This window comes from Oncorhynchus masou, chromosome 13 (genome assembly GCF_036934945.1).
Source record: "Oncorhynchus masou masou isolate Uvic2021 chromosome 13, UVic_Omas_1.1, whole genome shotgun sequence".
NCBI classification, from domain to species: domain Eukaryota; kingdom Metazoa; phylum Chordata; class Actinopteri; order Salmoniformes; family Salmonidae; genus Oncorhynchus; species Oncorhynchus masou.
Genome location: NC_088224.1, coordinates 96943833 through 96970452, shown reverse-complemented (window position 1 = coordinate 96970452; position 26620 = coordinate 96943833). Strand labels below are relative to the sequence as shown.

At 47.3% G+C, this 26620-nt stretch overlaps 1 protein-coding gene across 1 annotated transcript in view; it reads left to right on the top strand.

The window, feature by feature from the left end:
- Positions 1-26620, top strand: part of cep126 (centrosomal protein 126) — an 85674-nt gene that overhangs the window by 32492 nt on the left and 26562 nt on the right. The window contains exons 6-7 of the mRNA XM_064985594.1: positions 194-590; positions 6653-8444. Of these exons, the coding sequence (XP_064841666.1) occupies positions 194-590; positions 6653-8444 (2189 nt within the window). The remainder of the gene's footprint in view (positions 1-193; positions 591-6652; positions 8445-26620) is intronic.

Genomic DNA, 26620 nt, shown 5'->3' with positions numbered 1-26620 from the left:
TTTGTGCTATCATACCACAGACTCTTTGTCACTCATTGTCATGTTTGGCTTGACATTGGCAGCAATGGATCTGGCAAGAGTACAAACTGATCTGGGATCAGGTTAGCAACCCTATAGTTTACCGGCATTTATAATGAACATTATTATACCAACCACATATCACCATCAGCATGTTCCTCTGTTTTAAACACAGGAGCTGCACTTCATCCCCTAAGCCTCCTCCGACACCCAGCCCGTCGCTCCACCAGGGGACCCGGTCTGCCCTGGAGGCCTACAGCAAACTGATGCAGGACAGAACCTTCAGCAGCTTCAAGAACAGGCTACTATTCCTCAGCCAGCTCCAGGAGACACAGCTGAGGGACAGGGACGATCTGCAGGACACACAGCCGAGGGAGAGGGACGAACTGCAGGAGACACAGCTGAGGGAGAGGGACGAACTGCAGGGGACACAGCTGAGGGACAGGGACGATCTGCAGGACACACAGCCGAGGGAGAGGGACGAACTGCAGGAGACACAGCTGAGGGACAGGGACGGACTGCAGGGGACACAGCTGAGGGACAGGGACGAGCTGCAGGACACACAGCCGAGGGTGAGGGACAAGGAGAGGGACGAACTGCAGGGGACACAGCCGAGGGAGAGGGACGAGCTGCAGGACACACAGCTGAGGGACAGGGACGAACTGCAGGGGACACAGCTGAGGGACAGGGAGCGGGACATGGTGTTCCCCAATGAGCTGCAGGACACACAGCTGTGGGACAAGGAGACCTGTAGCAGTCCACAGGTAGGCATTGTGGGTCAACTATATCTATTAAATCATGCAAACTACCCGGAGGTCTTCTGATGCTTCACAGTTCATATCTCTATTACATTTATAGCCTGTATCAGTGAGTTGTTTCAATTTGAAAATCCTTGTTGAATTAAACTCTCTTCAAATCAAATCAAATTTTATTTGTCACATACACATGGTTAGCAGATGTTAATGCGAGTGTAGTGAAATGCTTGTGCTTCTAGTTCCGACAATGCGGTAATAACCAACAAGTAATCTAACTAACAATTCCTAAACTACTGTCTTATACACAGTGTAAGGGGATAAAGAATATGTACATAAAGATATATGAATGAGTGATGGTACAGAGCGGCATAGGCAAGATGCAGTAGATGGTATCGAGTACAGTATATACATGTGAGATGAGTATGTAAACAAAGTGGCATAGTTAAAGTGGCTAGTGATACATGTATTACATAAAGATGCAGTAGATGATATAGAGTACAGTATATACGTATACATATAGGATGAATAATGTAGGGTAAGTAAACATTATATTAGGTAGCATTGTTTAAAGTGGCTAGTGATTTATTTTACATCATTTCCCATCAATTCCCATTATTAAAGTGGCTGGAGTTGAGTCAGTGTCAGTGTGTTGGCAGCAGCCACTCAATGTTAGTGGTGGCTGTTTAACAGTCTGATGGCCTTGAGATAGAAGCTGTTTTTCAGTCTCTCGGTCCCAGCTTTGATGCACCTGTACTGACCTCGCCTTCTGGATGATAGCGGGGTGAACAGGCAGTGGCTCGGGTGGTTGTTGTCCTTGATGATCTTTATGGCCTTCCTGAAACATCGGGTGGTGTAGGTGTCCTGGAGGGCAGGTAGTTTGCCCCCGGTGATGCGTTGTGCAGACCTCACTACCCTCTGGAGAGCCTTACGGTTGTGGACGGAGCAGTTGCCGTACCAGGCGGTGATACAGCCCGCCAGGATGCTCTCGATTGTGCATCTGTAGAAGTTTGTGAGTGCTTTTGGTGACAAGCCAAATTTCTTCAGCCTCCTGAGGTTGAAGAGGTGCTGCTGCGCCTTCTTCACGATGGGTGGGTGGACCAATTCAGTTTGTCTGTGATGTGTATGCCGAGGAACTTAAAACTTACTACCCTCTCCACTACTGTTCCATCGATGTGGATAGGGGGGTGTTCCCTCTGCTGTTTCCTGAAGTCCACAATCATCTCCTTAGTTTTGTTGACGTTGAGTGTGAGGTTATTTTCCTGACACCACACTCCGAGGGCCCTCACCTCCTCCCTGTAGGCCGCCTCGTCGTTGTTGGTAATCAAGCCTACCACTGTTGTGTCGTCCGCAAACTTGATGATTGAGTTGGAGGCGTGTGTGGCCACGCAGTCGTGGGTGAACAGGGAGTACCAGAGAGAGCTCAGAACGCACCCTTGTGGGGCCCCAGTGTTGAGGATCAGCGGGGTGGAGATGTTGTTGCCTACCCTCACCACCTGGGGTGGTTGCCTACCCTCACCTGGTCAGGAAGTCCAGTACCCAGTTGCACAGGGCGGGGTCGAGACCCAGGGTCTCGAGCTTGATGACGAGCTTGGAGGGTACTATGGTGTTAAATGCCGAGCTGTAGTCGATGAACAGCATTCTCACATAGGTATTCCTCTTGTCCAGATGGGTTAGGCCAGTGTGCAGTGTGGTTGAGATTGCATCATCTGTGGACCTATTTGGGCGGTAAGCAAATTGGAGTGGGTTTAGGGTGTCAGGTAGGGTGGAGGTGATATGGTCCTTGACTAGTCTCTCAAAGCACTTCATGATGACGGAAGTGAGTGCTACGGGGCGGTAGTCGTTTAGCTCAGTTACCTTAGCTTTCTTGGGAACAGGAACAATGGTGGCCCTCTTGAAGCATGTGGGAACAGCAGACTGGTATAGGGATTGAAGTAGTTTTTTTGGGTCGCCGGCTGGGATCCATTCCGTTGTCCTGGTTGAAAGGCAGAACACAGGATCCGCTTCGCGAAAGTCATATTCTTGGTCGTACTGATGGTGAGTTGACGCTGCTCTTATATTCAGTAGTTCTTCTCGACTGTATGTAATGAAACCTAAGATGACCTGGGGTACCAATGTAAGAAATAACACGTAAAAAAAACAAAAAACTGCATAGTTTCCTAGGAATGCGAAGCGAGGCGGCCATCTCTGTCGGCGCCATAGTCTTCTCTGTGGCTGTGGAGGTGTTGCTGTGGAGGTGAAAGTTAAAAGGTCCCTGTAGTGTAATGTTAGCCTGTAGCTACTACTGCCTGGACCTGCATCAACAGACAGGGGCCCCTCTGCGCACACACAGGAATGTTACCTATGTCTGTGCATGGGCCCAGGGGCACTAGATACTTGACATACACTGCATGACCAAAAGTATGTGGACTCCTGATCGTCGAACATCTCCTTCCAAAATCATGGGTATGAATATCCACTCTTCTGGGAAGGCTTTCCGCTAGATGTTGGAACACTGCTGCTATAACAGCCTCCACTCTTCTGGAAAGGCTTTCCACTAGATGTAGGAACATTGCAGCTTTAACAGCCTCCACTCTTCTGGGAAGGCTTTCCACTAGATGTTGGAACACTGCTGCTATAACAGCCTCCACTCTTCTGGGAAGGCTTTCCACTAGATGTAGGAACATTGCTGCTATAACAGCCTCCACTCTTCTGGGAAGGCTTTCCACTAGATGTTGGAACACTGCTGCTGTAACAGCCTCCACTCTTCTGGGAAGGCTTTCCACTAGATGTAGGAACATTGCTGCTATAACAGCCTCCACTCTTCTGGGAAGGCTTTCCACTAGATGTTGGAACATTGCTGCTATAACAGCTTCCACTCTTCTGGGAAGGCTTTCCACTAGATGTAGGAACATTGCAGCTGTAACAGCCTCCACTCTTCTGGGAAGGCTTTCCACTAGATGTAGGAACATTGCTGCTATAACAGCCTCCACTCTTCTGGAAAGGCTTTCCACTAGATGTAGGAACATTGCAGCTGTAACAGCCTCCACTCTTCTGGGAAGGCTTTCCACTAGATGTTGGAACACTGCTGTTATAACAGCCTCCACTCTTCTGGGAAGGCTTTCCACTTGATGTAGGAACATTGCTGCTATAACAGCCTCCACTCTTCTGGAAAGGCTTTCCACTAGATGTAGGAACATTGCAGCTGTAACAGCCTCCACTCTTCTGGGAAGGCTTTCCACTAGATGTTGGAACACTGCTGCTATAACAGCCTCCACTCTTCTGGGAAGGCTTTCCACTAGATGTAGGAACATTGCTGCTATAACAGCCTCCACTCTTCTGGGAAGGCTTTCCACTAGATGTTGGAACACTGCTGCTATAACAGCCTCCACTCTTCTGGGAAGGCTTTCCACTAGATGTTGGAACATTGCTGCTATAACAGTCTCCACTCTTCTGGGAAGGCTTTCCACTAGATGTTGGAACATTGCTGCTATAACAGTCTCCACTCTTCTGGGAAGGCTTTCCACTAGATGTTGGAACATTGCTGCGGAGACTTGTCGGGCAGTGATGTTGTGCGATTAGGCCTGGCTCGCATTCGGCATTCCAATTCATCAATGTTCAAAGGTCTTCGATGGGGTTGAGGTCAGGGCTCTGTACAGGCCAGTCCAGTTCTTCCACACCAATTTCTGTATGGACCTCGCTTTGTTCACGGGGGCATTGTCATGCTGAAACAGGAAAGGGCCTTCTCCAAACTGTTGCCACAAAGTTGGAAGCTGTAGCTTTACGATGTCCCTTCACTGGAACTAAGGGGCCTGGCCCCAACCATGAAAAACAGCCCCAGACCATTATTCCTCCTCCACCAAACTTTACAGTTGACACTATGCGTTCGGACAGGTTGCGTTCTCCTGGCTTCTGCCAAACCCAGATTCATCACTCCAGAGAACACGTTTCCACTGCTCCAGAGTCCAATGGAGGCGAGCTTTACACTCCAGTCGACACTTTGGCATTGGGCATGGTGATCTTAGGCTTGTGTGCGGCTGCTCGGCCATGAAAACCCATTTCATGAAGCTCCCGATGAACAGATGTTGTGCTAACGTTTCTTCCAGAGTCAGTTTGGAACTCGGGGACAGACGATTTTCACGCGCTTCAGCACTCAGCGGTCCCGCACTTTGAGCTTGTGTGGTCTACCACTTTCCGGCTGAGCCATTGTTGCTCCTAGACATTTCCACTTCACAATAACAGCACTTACAGTTGACCGGGGCAGCTCTAGCAGGGCAGACATTAGACGAACTGACTTGTTGGAAAGGTAGCATCCTAGATTGCATGGCTGTGTGCTCGATTTTATACACCTGTCAGCAGCGGGTGTAGCTGAAATAGCCAAATCCACTAGTTTGAAGGGGTGTCCACATACTTTTGTGTATATTTAGTGTAACTATGCACATTATTAAGGATATCTATCATACCGTCATGACATCCATCACTTGTTGAATCATACATCTCTTCTGTTGTTGAATTAATACATCTCTTCTGCTGTTGAATTAATACATCTCTTCTGTTGTTGAATTAATACATCTCTTCTGCTGTTGAATTAATACATCTATTCTGTTGTTGAATAATACATCTATTCTGTTGTTGAATAATACATCTATTCTGTTGTTGAATTAATACATCTCTTCTGTTGTTGAATAATACATCTATTCTGTTGTTGAATTAATACATCTATTCTGTTGTTGAATAATACATCTCTTCTGTTGTTGAATTAATACATCTATTCTGTTGTTGAATAATACATCTCTTCTGCTGTTGAATTAATACATCTATTCTGTTGTTGAATAATACATCTATTCTGTTGTTGAATTAATACATCTCTTCTGTTGTTGAATTAATACATCTATTCTGTTGTTGAATAATACATCTCTTCTGCTGTTGAATTAATACATCTATTCTGTTGTTGAATAATACATCTATTCTGTTGTTGAATTAATACATCTCTTCTGTTGTTGAATTAATACATCTATTCTGTTGTTGAATAATACATCTATTCTGTTGTTGAATTAATACATCTCTTCTGTTGTTGAATAATACATCTATTCTGTTGTTGAATTAATACATCTATTCTGTTGTTGAATAATACATCTCTTCTGTTGTTGAATTAATACATCTATTCTGTTGTTGAATAATACATCTATTCTGTTGTTGAATTAATACATCTCTTCTGTTGTTGAATTAATACATCTATTCTGTTGTTGAATAATACATCTCTTCTGCTGTTGAATAATACATCTATTCTGTTGTTGAATTAATACATCTCAGAGGAACTGTTTTTATGCTTTCATGGGTAATCCTCTGGGGTTCTTGGTACTTTTTTAAATAGTTTTTTTTGTCTGTATGAATTGTTTTACCCAAATATCAATGAATCAACCAACACAACTATATCTTCTGTATTCCAGCATCATACTGTGACTCAGTCAGAGAGTCTGTCCAGTCTGGATAGCTTGGAAATGGAGGATGGCTTAAACCACAACAACACAGTACAGAGAGTCCACAGCTCCTGGTTAGATCACCAGAAACACCCCAATGGTCCATCCTCTGACTTGTCCTTTTGTCCACCAACAAAGAGTTTCCAAAGTGGTAACCTCCTAATCCAACAGGGCAAAGTTGATGCTAGCCCTCAGCCACCCAGACCAAGGCAGACAGAGGAGTCTGTCGAAGATTGTAACAGCAGACTGCACCAGCTCTCTCAGGCCACTGGGTGGCAGAGTTGTACAGACCAATCATCATCACAGAGTAACACTATAACCCAGTCCCCACTCCTCAGTGTCAGTCACCACAGCCTGCTAACTCTGAGTGGGATTATAGATACATCCTCAATACGTTCAGATAACGGTGACCAACACTCTCAGGAGAGGGAAAGTCATCTGAGGGGGGACCACAGAGTCTCGGGGGTCGTAGCGTGCTCCAAGGCTTCTACCCCAGACAGAACACTGCTAGACTTCACCTCTTGTCTGATCCCAGAGGGAAAGTTAGAATTTAGGCAGCAGGTGAGAGACCCGGAGGACAAGTATTCCAAACAACCGTTGGCGACACAGGTCCTTCTGCCTGGGAAAACTTGCAGCCACAAAGACCTTCTGTGTGAAGCCCCCTCCTCAAACCCTGATCATATCCTCAGTTATAACACTAAAAGTAGCTCAGGGATCCGAGACACGGCCAACATTCAGCCAACAAAAAGCACACAACGCCAGTCACATGGGAGCAAACCCAGTGTAGAAGATGCCATGAACAACCTCAACAAAGGGACCAACTCTGAGCCCAAAGCAAGGACAAACTCTGAGCCCAAAGCAAGGACCAACTCTGAGCCCAAAGCAAGGACCAACTCTGAGCCCAAAGCAAGGACCAACTCTGAGCCCAAAGCAAGGACCAACTCTGAGCCCAAAGCCGAGAGGTCTAAGAACACAGACCCTCTCATTCAGACATTGGGTCATTGTAATATCAGGTCTGACCTCCCTAAAGGTCTAAAGAGCCTGCAGGTGGAAATAACACCAACACACCTCCCAGATACACCTCCATCTCCTCCACCTGTAGCTGTTGTCAGCACAGCCACAGATCATAAAGGCACTGAAGTCCGATGTACAAAGGGAATTCTTAAAAAACAATCAAAATACGGCGTGTCGGGAGGAAACGCTTGTTCTAGTATGTATAACGCCAGGCATTTAATATTCACCAAACAATTCACCATGTCCATCAGAGATAGTGTGGAACTGACCAGAAGGAAAGGCAAGGATGCAGACAAGATGATCAAAAAGAAGGTACGCTGGTTTGACGAGGTAAATCTGGAGGAAGAGGAGGAGATGGAACGGAGTCCTATAACAAACAACAAGTGTGTTTCTGAGTATCCACTACCTCCACATAAACACTCAGCATCATCAGACCACCAACAGGGTCAGGGCCAGACGGTGGCCACCAACACCCCTCTGGCCTCCACCGGCTATCACTTTACCAAGCAGGCCTGGGCAGATGTCAGGGTCCAGGAGAGCAGGCTGCAGGGGCACCAGGGGATCCAGGAGAGAGGCCAGGAGGCCAGGGAGACAAGAGTGCAAGCCAGGGAGGTCAAGGTCCAGCGGGGGAGCAGTGGGAGAACCGTGTGCCCCAGAGTCCCCAGGAGAGTGAGATCTGCCAGGGCAGGGATGGATCCTGTTTCGTCCCGCTCCAGAAAAGGCACGGTCATCAGACCCCAATCTGCTACGGAGGCCAGCAGCCACGTGGCCTGGGTGACCCACGGGAAGGTCATGGTGCCTCGTCCCCCGCCCCGCACTGAATCCATGGAACCAAAAACACACACAAGAGAGACGGATGCTGTAGTATCATACACCACCAAGACTCCTTACAACATGGATCAGTCTAACTCTGCTGCTACTAAAGCAGGGATTCCTGTAGATGAGGCTTTGTGTAATAATAACACCCTGGACAGCTTTGCCCTGTCCCAGACCCGTACACATGTCATTAGGGCAGATAGCAGCGTTATTTCCAACGCATCCAAGGCCACCCCCATGTCAGGCCAGCAGGACGCCCAGGGAGAGGCTGCCAGATGGGGGCTTCTGTACCATGAGAATGGCCTCTGTCTGGACCGTACTCCCACAGACGAGGAGATCTCCCAGCTCTGGCATGGAGTCCGTAGTGCCTTAGCCACCAAGGACGGTAATGTACTGTAGATTGATCAGACTGTCCGGTCCTCACATCTCTAATACATGTGTTGTTGTCATCAGTTGAGAAGGACGTGTCGTGGAAATGACCTCCATGGACACCTGAAGTCAATATTAAATGATTCATTCGTTATCATCAGCAAGCTGGAGAGGTTCCAAAACAACGTAACGCTCTGGGGCGGCAGGGCAGCCATTGGTTAGAGGGTTGGACTAGTAACCGGAAGGTAGCCTATTGGTTAGAGCGTTGGACTAGTAACCGGAAGGTTGCCTATTGGTTAGAGTGTTGGACTAGTAACCGGAAGGTTGCCTATTGGTTAGAGTGTTGGACTAGTAACCGGAAGGTTGCCTATTGGTTAGAGTGTTGGACTAGTAACCGGAAGGTTGCCTATTGGTTAGAGTGTTGGACAAGTAACCGGAAGGTAGCCTATTGGTTAGAGCGTTGGACTAGTAATCGGAAGGTAGCTTATTGGTTAGAGCGTTGGACTAGTAACCGGAAGTAACCGGGAGGTAGCCTATTTGTTAGAGCGTTGGACTAGTAACCGGAAGTAACCGGAAGGTAGCCTATTGGTTAGAGCGTTGGACTAGTAACCGGAAGGTAGCCTATTGGTTAGAGTGTTGGACTCGTAACCGGAAGTAACCGGAAGGTAGCCTCTTGGTTAGAGCATTGGACTAGTAACCGGAAGGTAGCCTATTGGTTAGAGCGTTGGACTAGTAACCGGAAGTAACCGGAAGGTAGCCTATTGGTTAGAGCGTTGGACTAGTAACCGGAAGGTAGCCTATTGGTTAGAGCGTTGGACTAGTAACCGGAAGGTAGCCTATTGGTTAGAGCGTTGGACTAGTAACCGGAAGGCATCCTATTGGTTAGAGCGTTGAACTAGTAACTGGAAGGCAGCCTAGTGGTTAGAGCGTTGGACTAGTAACCGGAAGTAACCGGAAGGTAGCCTATTGGTTAGAGCGTTGGACTAGTAACCGGAAGGCAGCCTATTGGTTAGAGCGTTGAACTAGTAACTGGAAGGCAGCCTATTGGTTAGAGCGTTGGACTAGTAACCGGAAGTAACCGGAAGGTAGCCTAGTGGTTAGAGCGTTGGACTAGTAACAGCAAGTAACCGGAAGGTAGCCTATTGGTTAGAGCGTTGGACTAGTAACCGGAAGGTAGCCTATTGGTTAGAGCGTTGGACTAGTAACCGGAAGGTAGCCTATTGGTTAGAGCGTTGGACTAGTAACCGGAAGTAACCGGAAGGTAGCCTATTGGTTAGAGCGTTGGACTAGTAACCGGAAGTAACCGGAAGGTAGCCTATTGGTTAGAGCGTTGGACTAGGTTCCGGAAGGTAGTCTATTGGTTAGAGTGTTGGACTAGTAACCGGAAGTAACCGGAAGGTAGCCTAGTGGTTAGAGTGTTGGACTAGTAACCGGAAGGTCGCCTATTGGTTAGAGCGTTGGACTAGTAACCGGAAGTAACCGGAAGGTAGCTTATTGGTTAGAGCGTTGGACTAGTAACCGGAAGTAACCGGTAGGTAGCCTAGTGGTTAGAGCGTTGGACTAGTAACCGGAAGTAACCGGAAGGTAGCCTATTGGTTAGAGCGTTGGACTAGTAACCGGAAGGTAGCCTATTGGTTAGAGCGTTGGACTAGTAACCGGAAGGTAGCCTAGTGGTTAGAGCGTTGGACTAGTAACCTGAAGTAACCGGAAGGTAGCCTATTGGTTAGAGTGTTGGACTAGTAACCGGAAGGTAGCCTATTGGTTAGAGCGTTGGACTAGTAACCGGAAGCTAGCCTATTGGTTAGAGCGTTGGACTAGTAACCTGAAGGTAGCCTATTGGTTAGAGCGTTGGACTAGTAACCGGAAGGCAGCCTATTGGTTAGAGCGTTGGACTAGTAACCGGAAGGCAGCCTATTGGTTAGAGCCTTGGACTAGTAACTGGAAGGTAGCCTAGTGGTTAGAGCGTTTGACTAGTAACCGGAAGGTAGCCTATTGGTTAGAGCGTTGGACTTGTAACCGGAAGTAACCGGAAGGTAGCCTATTGGTTAGAGCGTTGGACTAGTAACCGGAAGAAACCGGAAGGTAGCCTATTGGTTAGAGCATTGGACTAGTAACCGGAAGGCAGCCTAATGGTTAGAGCGTTGGACTAGTAACCGGAAGGTAGCCTAGTGGTTAGAGCGTTGGACTAGTAACCGGAAGTAACTGGAAGGTAGCCTATTGGTTAGAGCGTTGGACTAGGTTCCGGAAGGTAGCCTATTGGTTAGAGTGTTGGACTAGTAACCGGAAGTAACCGGAAGGTAGCCTATTGGTTAGAGCGTTGGACTAGTAACCGGAAGGTAGCCTATTGGTTAGAGTGTTGGACTAGTAACCGGAAGGTAGCCTATTGGTTAGAGCGTTGGACTAGTAACCGGAAGGTAGCATTTACATTTAAGTCATTTGGCAGACGCTCTTATCCAGAGCGACTTACAAATTGGTGAATTCACCTTAGCCTAGTGGTTAGAGCGTTGGACTAGTAACCTGAAGTAACCGGAAGGTAGCCTAGTGGTTAGAGTGTTGGACTAGTAACCGGAAGTAACCGGAAGGTAGCCTATTGGTTAGTGTTGGACTAGTAACCGGAAGGTAGCCTATTGGTTAGAGCGTTGGACTAGTAACCGGAAGTAACCGGAAGGTAGCCTATTGGTTAGAGCGTTGGACTAGTAACCGGAAGGTAGCCTATTGGTTAGAGCGTTGGACTAGTAACCGGAAGTAACCGGAAGGTAGCCTAGTGGTTAGAGCGTTGGACTAGTAACCTGAAGTAACCGGAAGGTAGCCCATTGGTTAGAGTGTTGGACTAGTAACCGGAAGGTAGCCTATTGGTTAGAGCGTTGGACTAGTAACCGGAAGCTAGCCTATTGGTTAGAGCGTTGGACTAGTAACCTGAAGGTAGCCTATTGGTTAGAGCGTTGGACTAGTAACCGGAAGGCAGCCTATTGGTTAGAGCGTTGGACTAGTAACCGGAAGGCAGCCTATTGGTTAGAGCCTTGGACTAGTAACTGGAAGGTAGCCTAGTGGTTAGAGCGTTGGACTAGTAACCGTAAGGTAGCCTATTGGTTAGAGCGTTGGACTAGTAACCTGAAGGTAGCCTATTGGTTAGAGCGTTGGACTAGTAACCGGAAGACAGCCTATTGGTTAGAGCGTTGGACTAGTTACCGGAAGGTAGCCTATTGGTTAGAGCGTTGGACTAGTAACCGGAAGGTAGCCTATTGGTTAGAGCGTTGGACTAGTAACCGGAAGGTAGCCTATTGGTTAGAGCGTTGGACTAGTAACCGGAAGGTAGCCTATTGGTTAGAGCGTTGGACTAGTAACCAGAAGGCAGCCTATTGGTTAGAGCGTTGGACTAGTAACCTGAAGGTAGCCTATTGGTTAGAGCGTTGGACTAGTAACCGGAAGGCAGCCTATTGGTTAGAGCGTTGGACTTGTTACCGGAAGGTAGCCTATTGGTTAGAGCGTTGGACTAGTAACCGGAAGGTAGCCTATTGGTTAGAGCGTTGGACTAGTAACCGGAAGGTAGCCTATTGGTTAGAGCGTTGGACTAGTAACCTGAAGGTAGCCTATTGGTTAGAGCGTTGGACTAGTAACCGGAAGGCAGCCTATTGGTTAGAGCGTTGGACTAGTTACCGGAAGGTAGCCTATTGGTTAGAGCGTTGGACTAGTAACCGGAAGGTAGCCTATTGGTTAGAGCGTTGGACTAGTAACCGGAAGGTAGCCTATTGGTTAGAGCCTTGGACTAGTAACCGGAAGTTAGCCTATTGGTTAGAGCGTTGGACTAGTAACCGGAAGGTAGCCTATTGGTTAGAGCGTTGGACTAGTAACCGGAAGGTCGCCTGTTGGTTAGAGCGTTGGACTAGTAACCGGAAGTAACCGGAAGGTAGCCTATTGGTTAGAGCGTTGGACTAGTAACCGGAAGTAACCGGAAGGTAGCCTATTGGTTAGAGTGTTGGACTAGTAACCGGAAGGTAGCCTAGTGATTAGAGCGTTGGACTAGTAGCCGGAAGTAACCGGAAGGTAGCCTATTGGTTAGAGCGTTGGACTAGTAACCTGAAGGTGGCCTATTGGTTAGAGCGTTGGACTAGTAACCGGAAGGCAGCCTATTGGTTAGAGCGTTGGACTAGTAACCGGAAGGTAGCCTATTGGTTAGAGCGTTGGACTAGTAACCGGAAGGTAGCCTATTGGTTGGAGCGTTGGACTAGTAACCGGAAGGTAGCCTATTGGTTAGAGCGTTGGACGAGTAACCGGAAGGTAGCCTATTGGTTAGAGCGTTGGACTAGTAACCGGAAGGTAGCCTATTGGTTAGAGCGTTGGACTAGTAACCTGAAGTAACCGGAAGGTAGCCTATTGGTTAGAGCGTTGGACTAGTAACCGGAAGTAACCGGAAGGTAACCCATTGGTTAGAGTGTTGGACTAGTAACCGGAAGGTAGCCTATTGGTTAGAGCGTTGGACTAGTAACCGGAAGCTAGCCTATTGTTTAGAGCGTTGGACTAGTAACCTGAAGGTAGCCTATTGGTTAGAGCGTTGGACTAGTAACCGGAAGGCAGCCTATTGGTTAGAGCGTTGGACTAGTAACCGGAAGGCAGCCTATTGGTTAGAGCCTTGGACTAGTAACTGGAAGGTAGCCTAGTGGTTAGAGCGTTGGACTGGTAACCGTAAGGTAGCCTATTGGTTAGAGCGTTGGACTAGTAACCTGAAGGTAGCCTATTGGTTAGAGCGTTGGACTAGTAACCGGAAGACAGCCTATTGGTTAGAGCGTTGGACTAGTTACCGGAAGGTAGCCTATTGGTTAGAGCGTTGGACTAGTAACCGGAAGGTAGCCTATTGGTTAGAGCGTTGGACTAGTAACCGGAAGGTAGCCTATTGGTTAGAGCGTTGGACTAGTAACCGGAAGGTAGCCTAGTGGTTAGAGCGTTGGACTAGTAACCGGAAGTAACAGGAAGGTAGCCTATTGGTTAGAGCGTTGGACTAGTAACGGGAAGTAACCGGAAGGTAGCCTATTGGTTAGAGCGTTGGACTAGTAACCGGAAGGTAGCCTATTGGTTAGAGTGTTGGACTAGTAACCGGAAGGTAGCCTATTGGTTAGAGCGTTGGACTAGTAACCGGAAGGTAGCATTTACATTTAAGTCATTTGGCAGACGCTCTTATCCAGAGCGACTTACAAATTGGTGAATTCACCTTAGCCTAGTGGTTAGAGCGTTGGACTAGTAACCGGAAGTTAGCCTATTGGTTAGAGCGTTGGACTAGTAACCGGAAGGTAGCCTATTGGTTAGAGCGTTGGACTAGTAACCGGAAGGTCGCCTGTTGGTTAGAGCGTTGGACTAGTAACCGGAAGTAACCGGAAGGTAGCCTATTGGTTAGAGCGTTGGACTAGTAACCGGAAGTAACCGGAAGGTAGCCTATTGGTTAGAGTGTTGGACTAGTAACCGGAAGGTAGCCTAGTGATTAGAGCGTTGGACTAGTAGCCGGAAGTAACCGGAAGGTAGCCTATTGGTTAGAGCGTTGGACTAGTAACCTGAAGGTGGCCTATTGGTTAGAGCGTTGGACTAGTAACCGGAAGGCAGCCTATTGGTTAGAGCGTTGGACTAGTAACCGGAAGGTAGCCTATTGGTTAGAGCGTTGGACTAGTAACCGGAAGGTAGCCTATTGGTTAGAGCGTTGGACTAGTAACCGGAAGGTCGCCTGTTGGTTAGAGCGTTGGACTAGTAACCGGAAGTAACCGGAAGGTAGCCTATTGGTTAGAGCGTTGGACTAGTAACCGGAAGTAACCGGAAGGTAGCCTATTGGTTAGAGTGTTGGACTAGTAACCGGAAGGTAGCCTAGTGATTAGAGCGTTGGACTAGTAGCCGGAAGTAACCGGAAGGTAGCCTATTGGTTAGAGCGTTGGACTAGTAACCTGAAGGTGGCCTATTGGTTAGAGCGTTGGACTAGTAACCGGAAGGCAGCCTATTGGTTAGAGCGTTGGACTAGTAACCGGAAGGTAGCCTATTGGTTAGAGCGTTGGACTAGTAACCGGAAGGTAGCCTATTGGTTGGAGCGTTGGACTAGTAACCGGAAGGTAGCCTATTGGTTAGAGCGTTGGACGAGTAACCGGAAGGTAGCCTATTGGTTAGAGCGTTGGACTAGTAACCGGAAGGTAGCCTATTGGTTAGAGCGTTGGACTAGTAACCTGAAGTAACCGGAAGGTAGCCTATTGGTTAGAGCGTTGGACTAGTAACCGGAAGTAACCGGAAGGTAACCCATTGGTTAGAGTGTTGGACTAGTAACCGGAAGGTAGCCTATTGGTTAGAGCGTTGGACTAGTAACCGGAAGCTAGCCTATTGTTTAGAGCGTTGGACTAGTAACCTGAAGGTAGCCTATTGGTTAGAGCGTTGGACTAGTAACCGGAAGGCAGCCTATTGGTTAGAGCGTTGGACTAGTAACCGGAAGGCAGCCTATTGGTTAGAGCCTTGGACTAGTAACTGGAAGGTAGCCTAGTGGTTAGAGCGTTGGACTGGTAACCGTAAGGTAGCCTATTGGTTAGAGCGTTGGACTAGTAACCTGAAGGTAGCCTATTGGTTAGAGCGTTGGACTAGTAACCGGAAGACAGCCTATTGGTTAGAGCGTTGGACTAGTTACCGGAAGGTAGCCTATTGGTTAGAGCGTTGGACTAGTAACCGGAAGGTAGCCTATTGGTTAGAGCGTTGGACTAGTAACCGGAAGGTAGCCTATTGGTTAGAGCGTTGGACTAGTAACCGGAAGGTAGCCTAGTGGTTAGAGCGTTGGACTAGTAACCGGAAGTAACAGGAAGGTAGCCTATTGGTTAGAGCGTTGGACTAGTAACGGGAAGTAACCGGAAGGTAGCCTATTGGTTAGAGCGTTGGACTAGTAACCGGAAGGTAGCCTATTGGTTAGAGTGTTGGACTAGTAACCGGAAGGTAGCCTATTGGTTAGAGCGTTGGACTAGTAACCGGAAGGTAGCATTTACATTTAAGTCATTTGGCAGACGCTCTTATCCAGAGCGACTTACAAATTGGTGAATTCACCTTAGCCTAGTGGTTAGAGCGTTGGACTAGTAACCTGAAGTAACCGGAAGGTAGCCTAGTGGTTAGAGTGTTGGACTAGTAACCGGAAGTAACCGGAAGGTAGCCTATTGGTTAGTGTTGGACTAGTAACCGGAAGGTAGCCTATTGGTTAGAGCGTTGGACTAGTAACCGGAAGTAACCGGAAGGTAGCCTATTGGTTAGAGCGTTGGACTAGTAACCGGAAGGTAGCCTATTGGTTAGAGCGTTGGACTAGTAACCGGAAGTAACCGGAAGGTAGCCTAGTGGTTAGAGCGTTGGACTAGTAACCTGAAGTAACCGGAAGGTAGCCTATTGGTTAGAGCGTTGGACTAGTAACCGGAAGTAACCGGAAGGTAGCCCATTGGTTAGAGCGTTGGACTAGTAACCGGAAGACAGCCTATTGGTTAGAGCGTTGGACTAGTTACCGGAAGGTAGCCTATTGGTTAGAGCGTTGGACTAGTAACCGGAAGGTAGCCTATTGGTTAGAGCGTTGGACTAGTAACCGGAAGGTAGCCTATTGGTTAGAGCGTTGGACTAGTAACCGGAAGGTAGCCTATTGGTTAGAGCGTTGGACTAGTAACCGGAAGTAACAGGAAGGTAGCCTATTGGTTAGAGCGTTGGACTAGTAACAGGAAGTAACCGGAAGGTAGCCTATTGGTTAGAGCGTTGGACTAGTAACCGGAAGGTAGCCTATTGGTTAGAGTGTTGGACTAGTAACCGGAAGGTAGCCTATTGGTTAGAGCGTTGGACTAGTAACCGGAAGGTAGCATTTACATTTAAGTCATTTGGCAGACGCTCTTATCCAGAGCGACTTACAAATTGGTGAATTCACCTTAGCCTAGTGGTTAGAGCGTTGGACTAGTAACCTGAAGTAACCGGAAGGTAGCCTATTGGTTAGAGCGTTGGACTAGTAACCGGAAGTAACCGGAAGGTAGCCTAGTGGTTAGAGCGTTGGACTAGTAACCTGAAGTAACCGGAAGGTAGCCTATTGGTTAGAGCGTTGGACTAGTAACCGGAAGTAACCGGAAGGTAGCCCATTGGTTAGAGTGTTGGACTAGTAACCGGAAGGTAGCCTATTGGTTAGAGCGTTGGACTAGTAACCGGAAGCTAGCCTATTGGTTAGAGCGTTGGACTAGTAACCTGAAGGTAGCCTATTGGTTAGAGCGTTGGACTAGTAACCGGAAGGCAGCCTATTGGTTAGAGCGTTGGACTAGTAACCGGAAGGCAGCCTATTGGTTAGAGCCTTGGACTAGTAACTGGAAGGTAGCCTAGTGGTTAGAGCGTTGGACTAGTAACCGTAAGGTAGCCTATTGGTTAGAGCGTTGGACTAGTAACCTGAAGGTAGCCTATTGGTTAGAGCGTTGGACTAGTAACCAGAAGACAGCCTATTGGTTAGAGCGTTGGACTAGTTACCGGAAGGTAGCCTATTGGTTAGAGCGTTGGACTAGTAACCGGAAGGTAGCCTATTGGTTAGAGCGTTGGACTAGTAACCGGAAGGTAGCCTATTGGTTAGAGCGTTGGACTAGTAACCGGAAGGTAGCCTATTGGTTAGAGCGTTGGACTAGTAACCGGAAGGCAGCCTATTGGTTAGAGCGTTGGACTAGTAACCTGAAGGTAGCCTATTGGTTAGAGCGTTGGACTAGTAACCGGAAGGCAGCCTATTGGTTAGAGCGTTGGACTAGTTACCGGAAGGTAGCCTATTGGTTAGAGCGTTGGACTAGTAACCGGAATGTAGCCTATTGGTTAGAGCGTTGGACTAGTAACCGGAAGGCAGCCTATTGGTTAGAGCGTTGGACTAGTAACCTGAAGGTAGCCTATTGGTTAGAGCGTTGGACTAGTAACCGGAAGGCAGCCTATTGGTTAGAGCGTTGGACTAGTTACCGGAAGGTAGCCTATTGGTTAGAGCGTTGGACTAGTAACCGGAAGGTAGCCTATTGGTTAGAGCGTTGGACTAGTAACCGGAAGGTAGCCTATTGGTTAGAGCCTTGGACTAGTAACCGGAAGTTAGCCTATTGGTTAGAGCGTTGGACTAGTAACCGGAAGGTAGCCTATTGGTTAGAGCGTTGGACTAGTAACCGGAAGGTCGCCTGTTGGTTAGAGCGTTGGACTAGTAACCGGAAGTAACCGGAAAGTAGCCTATTGGTTAGAGCGTTGGACTAGTAACCGGAAGTAACCGGAAGGTAGCCTATTGGTTAGAGTGTTGGACTAGTAACCGGAAGGTAGCCTAGTGATTAGAGCGTTGGACTAGTAGCCGGAAGTAACCGGAAGGTAGCCTATTGGTTAGAGCGTTGGACTAGTAACCGGAAGGCAGCCTATTGGTTAGAGCGTTGGACTAGTAACCGGAAGGTAGCCTATTGGTTAGAGCGTTGGACTAGTAACCGGAAGGTAGCCTATTGGTTGGAGCGTTGGACTAGTAACTGGAAGGTAGCCTATTGGTTAGAGCGTTGGACGAGTAACCGGAAGGTAGCCTATTGGTTAGAGCGTTGGACTAGTAACCGGAAGGTAGCCTATTGGTTAGAGCGTTGGACTAGTAACAGGAAGTAACCGGAAGGTAGCCTATTTGTTAAAGCTTTGGACTAGTAACCGGAAGGTAGCCTAGTGGTTAGAGCGTTGGACTAGTAACCGGAAGTAACAGGAAGGTAGCCTATTGGTTAGAGCGTTGGACTAGTAACAGGAAGTAACCGGAAGGTAGCCTATTTGTTAAAGCTTTGGACTAGTAACCGGAAGGTAGCCTAGTGGTTAGAGCGTTGGATTAGTAACCGGAAGTAACAGAAAGGTAGCCTATTGGTTAGAGTGTTGGACTAGTAACCGGAAGGTAGCCTAGTGGTTAGAGCTTTGGACTAGTAACACGAAGTAACCGGAAGGTAGCCTAGTGGTTAGAGCGTTGGACTAGTAACCGGAAGTAACAGGAAGGTAGCCTATTGGTTAGAGTGTTGGACTAGTAACCGGAAGGTAGCCTATTGGTTAGAGCATTGGACTAGTAACCGGAAGGTAGCCTATTGGTTAGAGCGTTGGACTAGTAACAGGAAGGTAGCCTATTGGTTATAGCGTTGGACTAGTAACCGGAAGGTAGCCTATTGGTTAGAGTGTTGGACTAGTAACCTGAAGGTAGCCTATTGGTTAGAGCGTTGGACTAGTAACCGGAAGGTAGCCTGTTGGTTAGAGCGTTGGACTAGTAACCGGAAGGTAGCCTATTGGCTAGAGCGTTTTACTAGTAACCGGAAGGTAGCCTATTGGTTAGAGCGTTGGACTAGTTACCTGAAGGTAGCCTATTGGTTAGAGCGTTGGACTAGTAACCGGAAGGTAGCCTATTGGTTAGAGCGTTGGACTAGTAACCGGAAGTAACCGGAAGGTAGCCTATTGGTTAGAGCGTTAGACTAGTATCCGGAAGGCAGCCTATTGGTTAGAGCGTTGGACTAGTAACCGGAAGGCAGCCTATTGGTTAGAGCGTTGGACTAGTAACCGGAAGGTAGCCTATTGGTTAGAGCGTTGGACTAGTAACCGGAAGTAACCAGAAGGTAGCCTATTGGTTAGAGCGTTGGACTAGTAACCGGAAGTAACCGGAAGGTAGCCTATTGGTTAGAGCATTGGACTAGTAACCGGAAGGTAGCCTAGTGATTAGAGCGTTGGACTAGTAACCGGAAGTAACCGGAATGTAGCCTATTGGTTAGAGCGTTGGACTAGTAACCTGAAGGTAGCCTATTGGTTAGAGCGTTGGACTAGTAACCGGAAGGCAGCCTATTGGTTAGAGCGTTGGACTAGTAACCGGAAGGTAGCCTATTGGTTAGAGCGTTGGACTAGTAACCTGAAGGTAGCCTTTTGGTTAGAGCGTTGGACTAGTAACCGGAAGGCAGCCTATTGGTTAGAGCTTTGGACTAGTAACCGGAAGGTAGCCTATTGATTAGAGCGTTGGACTAGTTACCGGAAGGTAGCCTATTGGTTAGAGCGTTGGACTAGTAACCGGAAGGTAGCCTATTGGTTAGAGCGTTGGACTAGTAACCGGAAGTAACCGGAAGGTAGCCTATTGGTTCGAGCGTTGGACTAGTAACCGGAAGGTAGCCTATTGGTTAGAGCGTTGGACTAGTAACCTGAAGGTAGCCTATTGGTCAGAGCGTTGGACTAGTAACCGGAAGTAACCGGAAGGTAGCCTATTGGTTAGAGCGTTGGACTAGTAACCGGAAGGTAGCCTATTGGTTAGAGCGTTGGACTAGTAACCGGAAGGTAGCCTATTGGTTAGAGCGTTGGACTAGTAACCGGTATGTAGCCTATTGGTTAGAGCGTTGGACTTGTAACCGGAAGTAACCGGAAGGTAGCCTATTGGTTAGAGCGTTGGACTAGTAACCGGAAGGTCGCCTGTTGGTTAGAGCGTTGGACTAGTAACCGGAAGTAACCGGAAAGTAGCCTATTGGTTAGAGCGTTGGACTAGTAACCGGAAGTAACCGGAAGGTAGCCTATTGGTTAGAGTGTTGGACTAGTAACCGGAAGGTAGCCTAGTGATTAGAGCGTTGGACTAGTAGCCGGAAGTAACCGGAAGGTAGCCTATTGGTTAGAGCGTTGGACTAGTAACCGGAAGGCAGCCTATTGGTTAGAGCGTTGGACTAGTAACCGGAAGGTAGCCTATTGGTTAGAGCGTTGGACTAGTAACCGGAAGGTAGCCTATTGGTTGGAGCGTTGGACTAGTAACTGGAAGGTAGCCTATTGGTTAGAGCGTTGAACGAGTAACCGGAAGGTAGCCTATTGGTTAGAGCGTTGGACTAGTAACCGGAAGGTAGCCTATTGGTTAGAGCGTTGGACTAGTAACAGGAAGTAACCGGAAGGTAGCCTATTTGTTAAAGCTTTGGACTAGTAACCGGAAGGTAGCCTAGTGGTTAGAGCGTTGGATTAGTAATCGGAAGTAACAGAAAGGTAGCCTATTGGTTAGAGTGTTGGACTAGTAACCGGAAGGTAGCCTAGTGGTTAGAGCTTTGGACTAGTAACACGAAGTAACCGGAAGGTAGCCTAGTGGTTAGAGCGTTGGACTAGTAACCGGAAGTAACAGGAAGGTAGCCTATTGGTTAGAGTGTTGGACTAGTAACCGGAAGGTAGCCTATTGGTTAGAGCATTGGACTAGTAACCGGAAGGTAGCCTATTGGTTAGAGCGTTGGACTAGTAACAGGAAGGTAGCCTATTGGTTATAGCGTTGGACTAGTAACCGGAAGGTAGCCTATTGGTTAGAGCGTTGGACTAGTAACCTGAAGGTAGCCTATTGGTTAGAGCGTTGGACTAGTAACCGGAAGGTAGCCTGTTGGTTAGAGCGTTGGACTAGTAACCGGAAGGTAGCCTATTGGCTAGAGCGTTTACTAGTAACCGGAAGGTAGCCTATTGGTTAGAGCGTTGGACTAGTTACCTGAAGGTAGCCTATTGGTTAGAGCGTTGGACTAGTAACCGGAAGGTAGCCTATTGGTTAGAGCGTTGGACTAGTAACCGGAAGTAACCGGAAGGTAGCCTATTGGTTAGAGCGTTAGACTAGTATCCGGAAGGCAGCCTATTGGTTAGAGCGTTGGACTAGTAACCGGAAGGCAGCCTATTGGTTAGAGCGTTGGACTAGTAACCGGAAGGTAGCCTATTGGTTAGAGCGTTGGACTAGTAACCGGAAGTAACCAGAAGGTAGCCTATTGGTTAGAGCGTTGGACTAGTAACCGGAAGTAACCGGAAGGTAGCCTATTGGTTAGAGCGTTGGACTAGTAACCGGAAGGTAGCCTAGTGATTAGAGCGTTGGACTAGTAACCGGAAGTAACCGGAATGTAGCCTATTGGTTAGAGCGTTGGACTAGTAACCTGAAGGTAGCCTATTGGTTAGAGCGTTGGACTAGTAACCGGAAGGCAGCCTATTGGTTAGAGCGTTGGACTAGTAACCGGAAGGTAGCCTATTGGTTAGAGCGTTGGACTAGTAACCTGAAGGTAGCCTTTTGGTTAGAGCGTTGGACTAGTAACCGGAAGGCAGCCTATTGGTTAGAGCTTTGGACTAGTAACCGGAAGGTAGCCTATTGGTTAGAGCGTTGGACTAGTTACCGGAAGGTAGCCTATTGGTTAGAGCGTTGGACTAGTAACCGGAAGGTAGCCTATTGGTTAGAGCGTTGGACTAGTAACCGGAAGTAACCGGAAGGTAGCCTAGTGGTTAGAGCGTTGGACTAGTAACCGGAAGGTAGCCTATTGGTTCGAGCGTTGGACTAGTAACCGGAAGGTAGCCTATTGGTTAGAGCGTTGGACTAGTAACCTGAAGGTAGCCTATTGGTCAGAGCGTTGGACTAGTAACCGGAAGTAACCGGAAGGTAGCCTATTGGTTAGAGCGTTGGACTAGTAACCGGAAGGTAGCCTATTGGTTAGAGCGTTGGACTAGTAACCGGAAGGTAGCCTATTGGTTAGAGCGTTGGACTAGTAACCGGTATGTAGCCTATTGGTTAGAGCGTTGGACTTGTAACCGGAAGTAACCGGAAGGTAGCCTATTGGTTAGAGCGTTGGACTAGTAACCGGAAGAAAATGGAAGGTAGCCTATTGGTTTGAGCGTTGGACTAGTAACCGGAAGGCAGCCTATTGGTTAGAGCGTTGGACTAGTAACTTTAAGGTAGCCTATTGGTTAGAGCGTTGGACTAGTAACTGGAAGGTAGCCTATTGGTTAGAGCGTTGGACTAGTAACCGTAAGGTAGCCTATTGGTTAGAGCGTTGGACTAGTAACCTGAAGGTAGCCTATTGGTTAGAGCGTTGGACTAGTAACCGGAAGACAGCCTATTGGTTAGAGCGTTGGACTAGTTACCGGAAGGTAGCCTATTGGTTAGAGCGTTGGACTAGTAACCGGAAGGCAGCCTATTGGTTAGAGCGTTGGTCTAGTAACCTGAAGGTAGCCTATTGGTTAGAGCGTTGGACTAGTAACCGGAAGGCAGCCTATTGGTTAGAGCGTTGGACTAGTAACCTGAAGGTAGCCTATTGGTCAGAGCGTTGGACTAGTAACCGGAAGTAACCGGAAGGTAGCCTATTGGTTAGAGCGTTGGACTAGTAACCGGAAGGTAGCCTATTGGTTAGAGCGTTGGACTAGTAACCGGAAGGTAGCCTATTGGTTAGAGCGTTGGACTAGTAACCGGAAGTAACCGGAAGGTAGCCTATTGGTTAGAGCGTTGGACTAGTAACCGGAAGAAAATGGAAGGTAGCCTATTGGTTTGAGCGTTGGACTAGTAACCGGAAGGCAGCCTATTGGTTAGAGCGTTGGACTAGTAACTTTAAGGTAGCCTATTGGTTAGAGCGTTGGACTAGTAACTGGAAGGTAGCCTATTGGTTAGAGCGTTGGACTAGTAACCGTAAGGTAGCCTATTGGTTAGAGCGTTGGACTAGTAACCTGAAGGTAGCCTATTGGTTAGAGCGTTGGACTAGTAACCGGAAGACAGCCTATTGGTTAGAGCGTTGGACTAGTTACCGGAAGGTAGCCTATTGGTTAGAGCGTTGGACTAGTAACCGGAAGGCAGCCTATTGGTTAGAGCGTTGGTCTAGTAACCTGAAGGTAGCCTATTGGTTAGAGCGTTGGACTAGTAACCGGAAGGCAGCCTATTGGTTAGAGCGTTGGACTAGTAACCGGAAGACAGCCTATTGGTTAGAGCGTTGGACTAGTAACCGGAAGGTAGCCTATTGGTTAGAGCGTTGGACTAGTAACCGGAAGGCAGCCTATTGGTTAGAGCGTTGGTCTAGTAACCTGAAGGTAGCCTATTGGTTAGAGCGTTGGACTAGTAACCGGAAGTTAGCCTATTGGTTAGAGCGTTGGACTAGTAACCGGAAGTAACCGGAAGGTAGCCTATTGGTTAGAGCGTTGGACTAGTAACCGGAAGTAACCGGAAGGTAGCCTATTGGTTAGAGTGTTGGACTAGTAACCGGAAGGTAGCCTAGTGATTAGAGCGTTGGACTAGTAGCCGGAAGTAACCGGAAGGTAGCCTATTGGTTAGAGCGTTGGACTAGTAACCTAAAGGTGGCCTATTGGTTAGAGCGTTGGACTAGTAACCGGAAGGCAGCCTATTGGTTAGAGCTTTGGACTTGTAACCGGAAGGTAGCCTATTGGTTGGAGCGTTGGACTAGTAACCGGAAGGTAGCCTATTGGTTAGAGCGTTGGACGAGTAACCGGAAGGTAGCCTATTGGTTAGAGCGTTGGACTAGTAACAGGAAGTAACCGGAAGGTAGCCTATTTGTTAAAGCTTTGGACTAGTAACCGGAAGGTAGCCTAGTGGTTAGAGCGTTGGACTAGTAACCGGAAGTAACAGGAAGGTAGCCTATTGGTTAGAGTGTTGGACTAGTAACCGGAAGGTAGCCTAGTGGTTAGAGCTTTGGACTAGTAACACGAAGTAACCGGAAGGTAGCCTATTGGTTAGAGCGTTGGACTTGTAACCGGAAGGTAGCCTATTGGTTAGAGCGTTGGACTAGTAACCGGAAGGTAGCCTATTGGTTAGAGCATTGGACTAGTAACTTGAAGGTAGCCTATTGGTTAGAGCGTTGGACTAGTAACCGGAAGGTAGCCTATTGGTTAGAGCGTTGGACTAGTAACCGGAAGGTAGCCTATTGGTTAGAGCGTTGGACTAGTAACAGGAAGTTAGCCTATTGGTTAGAGCGTTGGACTAGTAACCGGAAGGTAGCCTATTGGTTAGAGCGTTGGACTAGTAACCTGAAGGTAGCCTATTGGTTAGAGCGTTGGACTAGTAACCGGAAGGTAGCCTATTGGTTAGAGCGTTGGACTAGTAACCGGAAGGTAGCCTATTGGCTAGAGCGTTTTACCAGTAACCGGAATGTAGCCTATTGGTTAGAGCGTTGGACTAGTAACCGGAATGTAGCCTATTGGTTAGAGCGTTGGACTAGTAACCGGAAGGTAGCCTATTGGTTAGAGCGTTGGACTAGTAACCGGAAGGTAGCCTATTGGTTAGAGCGTTGGACTAGTAACCGGAAGGTAGCCTAGTGGTTAGAGTGTTGGACTAGTAACCGGTATGTAGCCTATTGGTTAGAGCGTTGGAGTAGTAACCGGAAGTAACCGGAAGGTAGCCTATTGGTTAGAGCGTTGGACTAGTAACCGGAAGTAACCGGAAGGTAGCCTATTGGTTAGAGCGTTGGACTAGTAACCGGAAGTAACCGGAAGGTAGCCTATTGGTTAGAGCGTTGGACTAGTAACCGGAAGTAACCGGAAGGTTGCAAGTGGTTAGAGCGTTGGACTAGTAACCGGAAGTAACCGGAAGGTAGCCTAGTGGTTAGAGCGTTGGACTAGTAACCGGAAGTGTGTCAGTGCCTGTGTTTGTGTTGCTTCACATTCCCCGCAGTAGCATAACGTGTATTTTTGTATCTGTTTTTTAAAATCAAATGTTACTGTTAGCAAAAATGACTTGATGTGGAATAGAGTTCCATGTAGTCATTGCTCTATGCAGTACTGTGCACCTCCCATAGTCTGTTATGGACTTGGGGACTGTGAAGAGACCCCTGGTGCATGTCTTATGGGGTATGCATGTGTGTCTGAGCTGTGTGCCAGTAGTTTAGACAGACAGGTCGGTGCATTCAACATGTCAATACCTCTCATAAATACAAGTAGTGATAAAGTCAATCTCTCCTTCACTTTGAGCCAGGAGAGATTGACATGCATATTATTAATATTAGCTCTCTGTGTTCATCCAAGGACCAGCCGTGCTGCCCTGTTCTTAGGCAATTGCAATTTTCCTCTTTGTGGCACCTGACCACACCACTGAACAGTAGTCCAGGTGTGACAAAACTAGGGCCTGTAGGACCTGCCTTGTTGATAGTGTTGTTAAGAAGGCAGAGCATCGCTTTATTATAGACAGACTTCTCCCCATCTTAGCTACTACTGCATCAATATGTTTTGACCATGACAGTTTACCATCCAGAGTTACTCACCTCAACTTGCTCAATTTCCACATCATTCATTACAAGGTTTAGTTGAGGTTTGGGGTTTAGTGAATGATTTGTCCCAAATACAGTGCTTTTAGTTTTATAAATATTTACGACTAACTTATTCCTTGCCTCCCATTCTGAAACTAACTGCAGCTCTTTGTTGAGTGTTGCAGTCATTACAGCCGCTGTAGTAGATGAAGAGTATAGTGTTGAGTCATCCGCATACTCAAAGCCAGTGGCATGTAGTTAGTAAAGATTGAAAAAAGTAAGGGGCCTAGACAGCTGCCCTGGGGAATTCCTGATTTCTACCTGGATTATGTTTGAGAGGCTTCCATTAAAGAACACTCTCTGTGTTCTGTTAGACAGGTAACTCTTTATCCACATTATAGCAGGGGGTGTAAAGCCATAACACACGTTTTTCCAGCAGCAGACGATAATCGATAATGTCTCAAGCCGCACTGAAGTCTAACAATACAGCCCCCACAATATTTTTATCATCAATTTCTCTCAGCCAATCATCAGTCATTTGTGTAAGTGCTGTACTTGTTGAATGTCCATCCCTATAATCATGCTGAAAGTCTGTCAATTTGTTTACTGTAAAATAGCATTGTTTCTGGTCAACAACAAAAACATTCTCCAACAGTGTACTAAGGGTTGGTAACAGGCTGATTGTTTGGCTATTTGAGCCAGTAAAGGGGGCTTTACTATTCTTAGGTAGCGGAATGATTATAGCTTCCCTCCAGACCTGAGGGGACACACTTTCTAGCAGGCTTAGATTGAAGATGTGGCAATATCGTCCGCTATTCTCCTTAGTCATTTTCCAACTTTTTTTTTTCCAACCATGTTGTCAGATCATGGTTGCTTGTCATTGTTGATAGACAACAATAATTTTTCACCTCTTCCACACTCACTTTACGGAATTAAAAATGACAATGCTTCTCTTTCATAATTTGATCAGATATACTTGGATGTGTAGTGTCAGTGTTTGTTGCTGGCATGTCATGCCTAAGTTTGCTAATCTTGCCAATGAAAAAATCAGTAAGTAATTGGTAATATCAGTTGTGATGAATGAGCCTTTTGATTCAATAAATGATGGAGCTGAGTTTGCCTTTTTTCCCAGTATGTAATTTAAGGTGCTCCAAAGCTTTTTTACTATCATTCATCGTGTCATTTATCTTTGTTTCATAGCATAGTTTCTTCTTTTTATTCAGTTTAATCA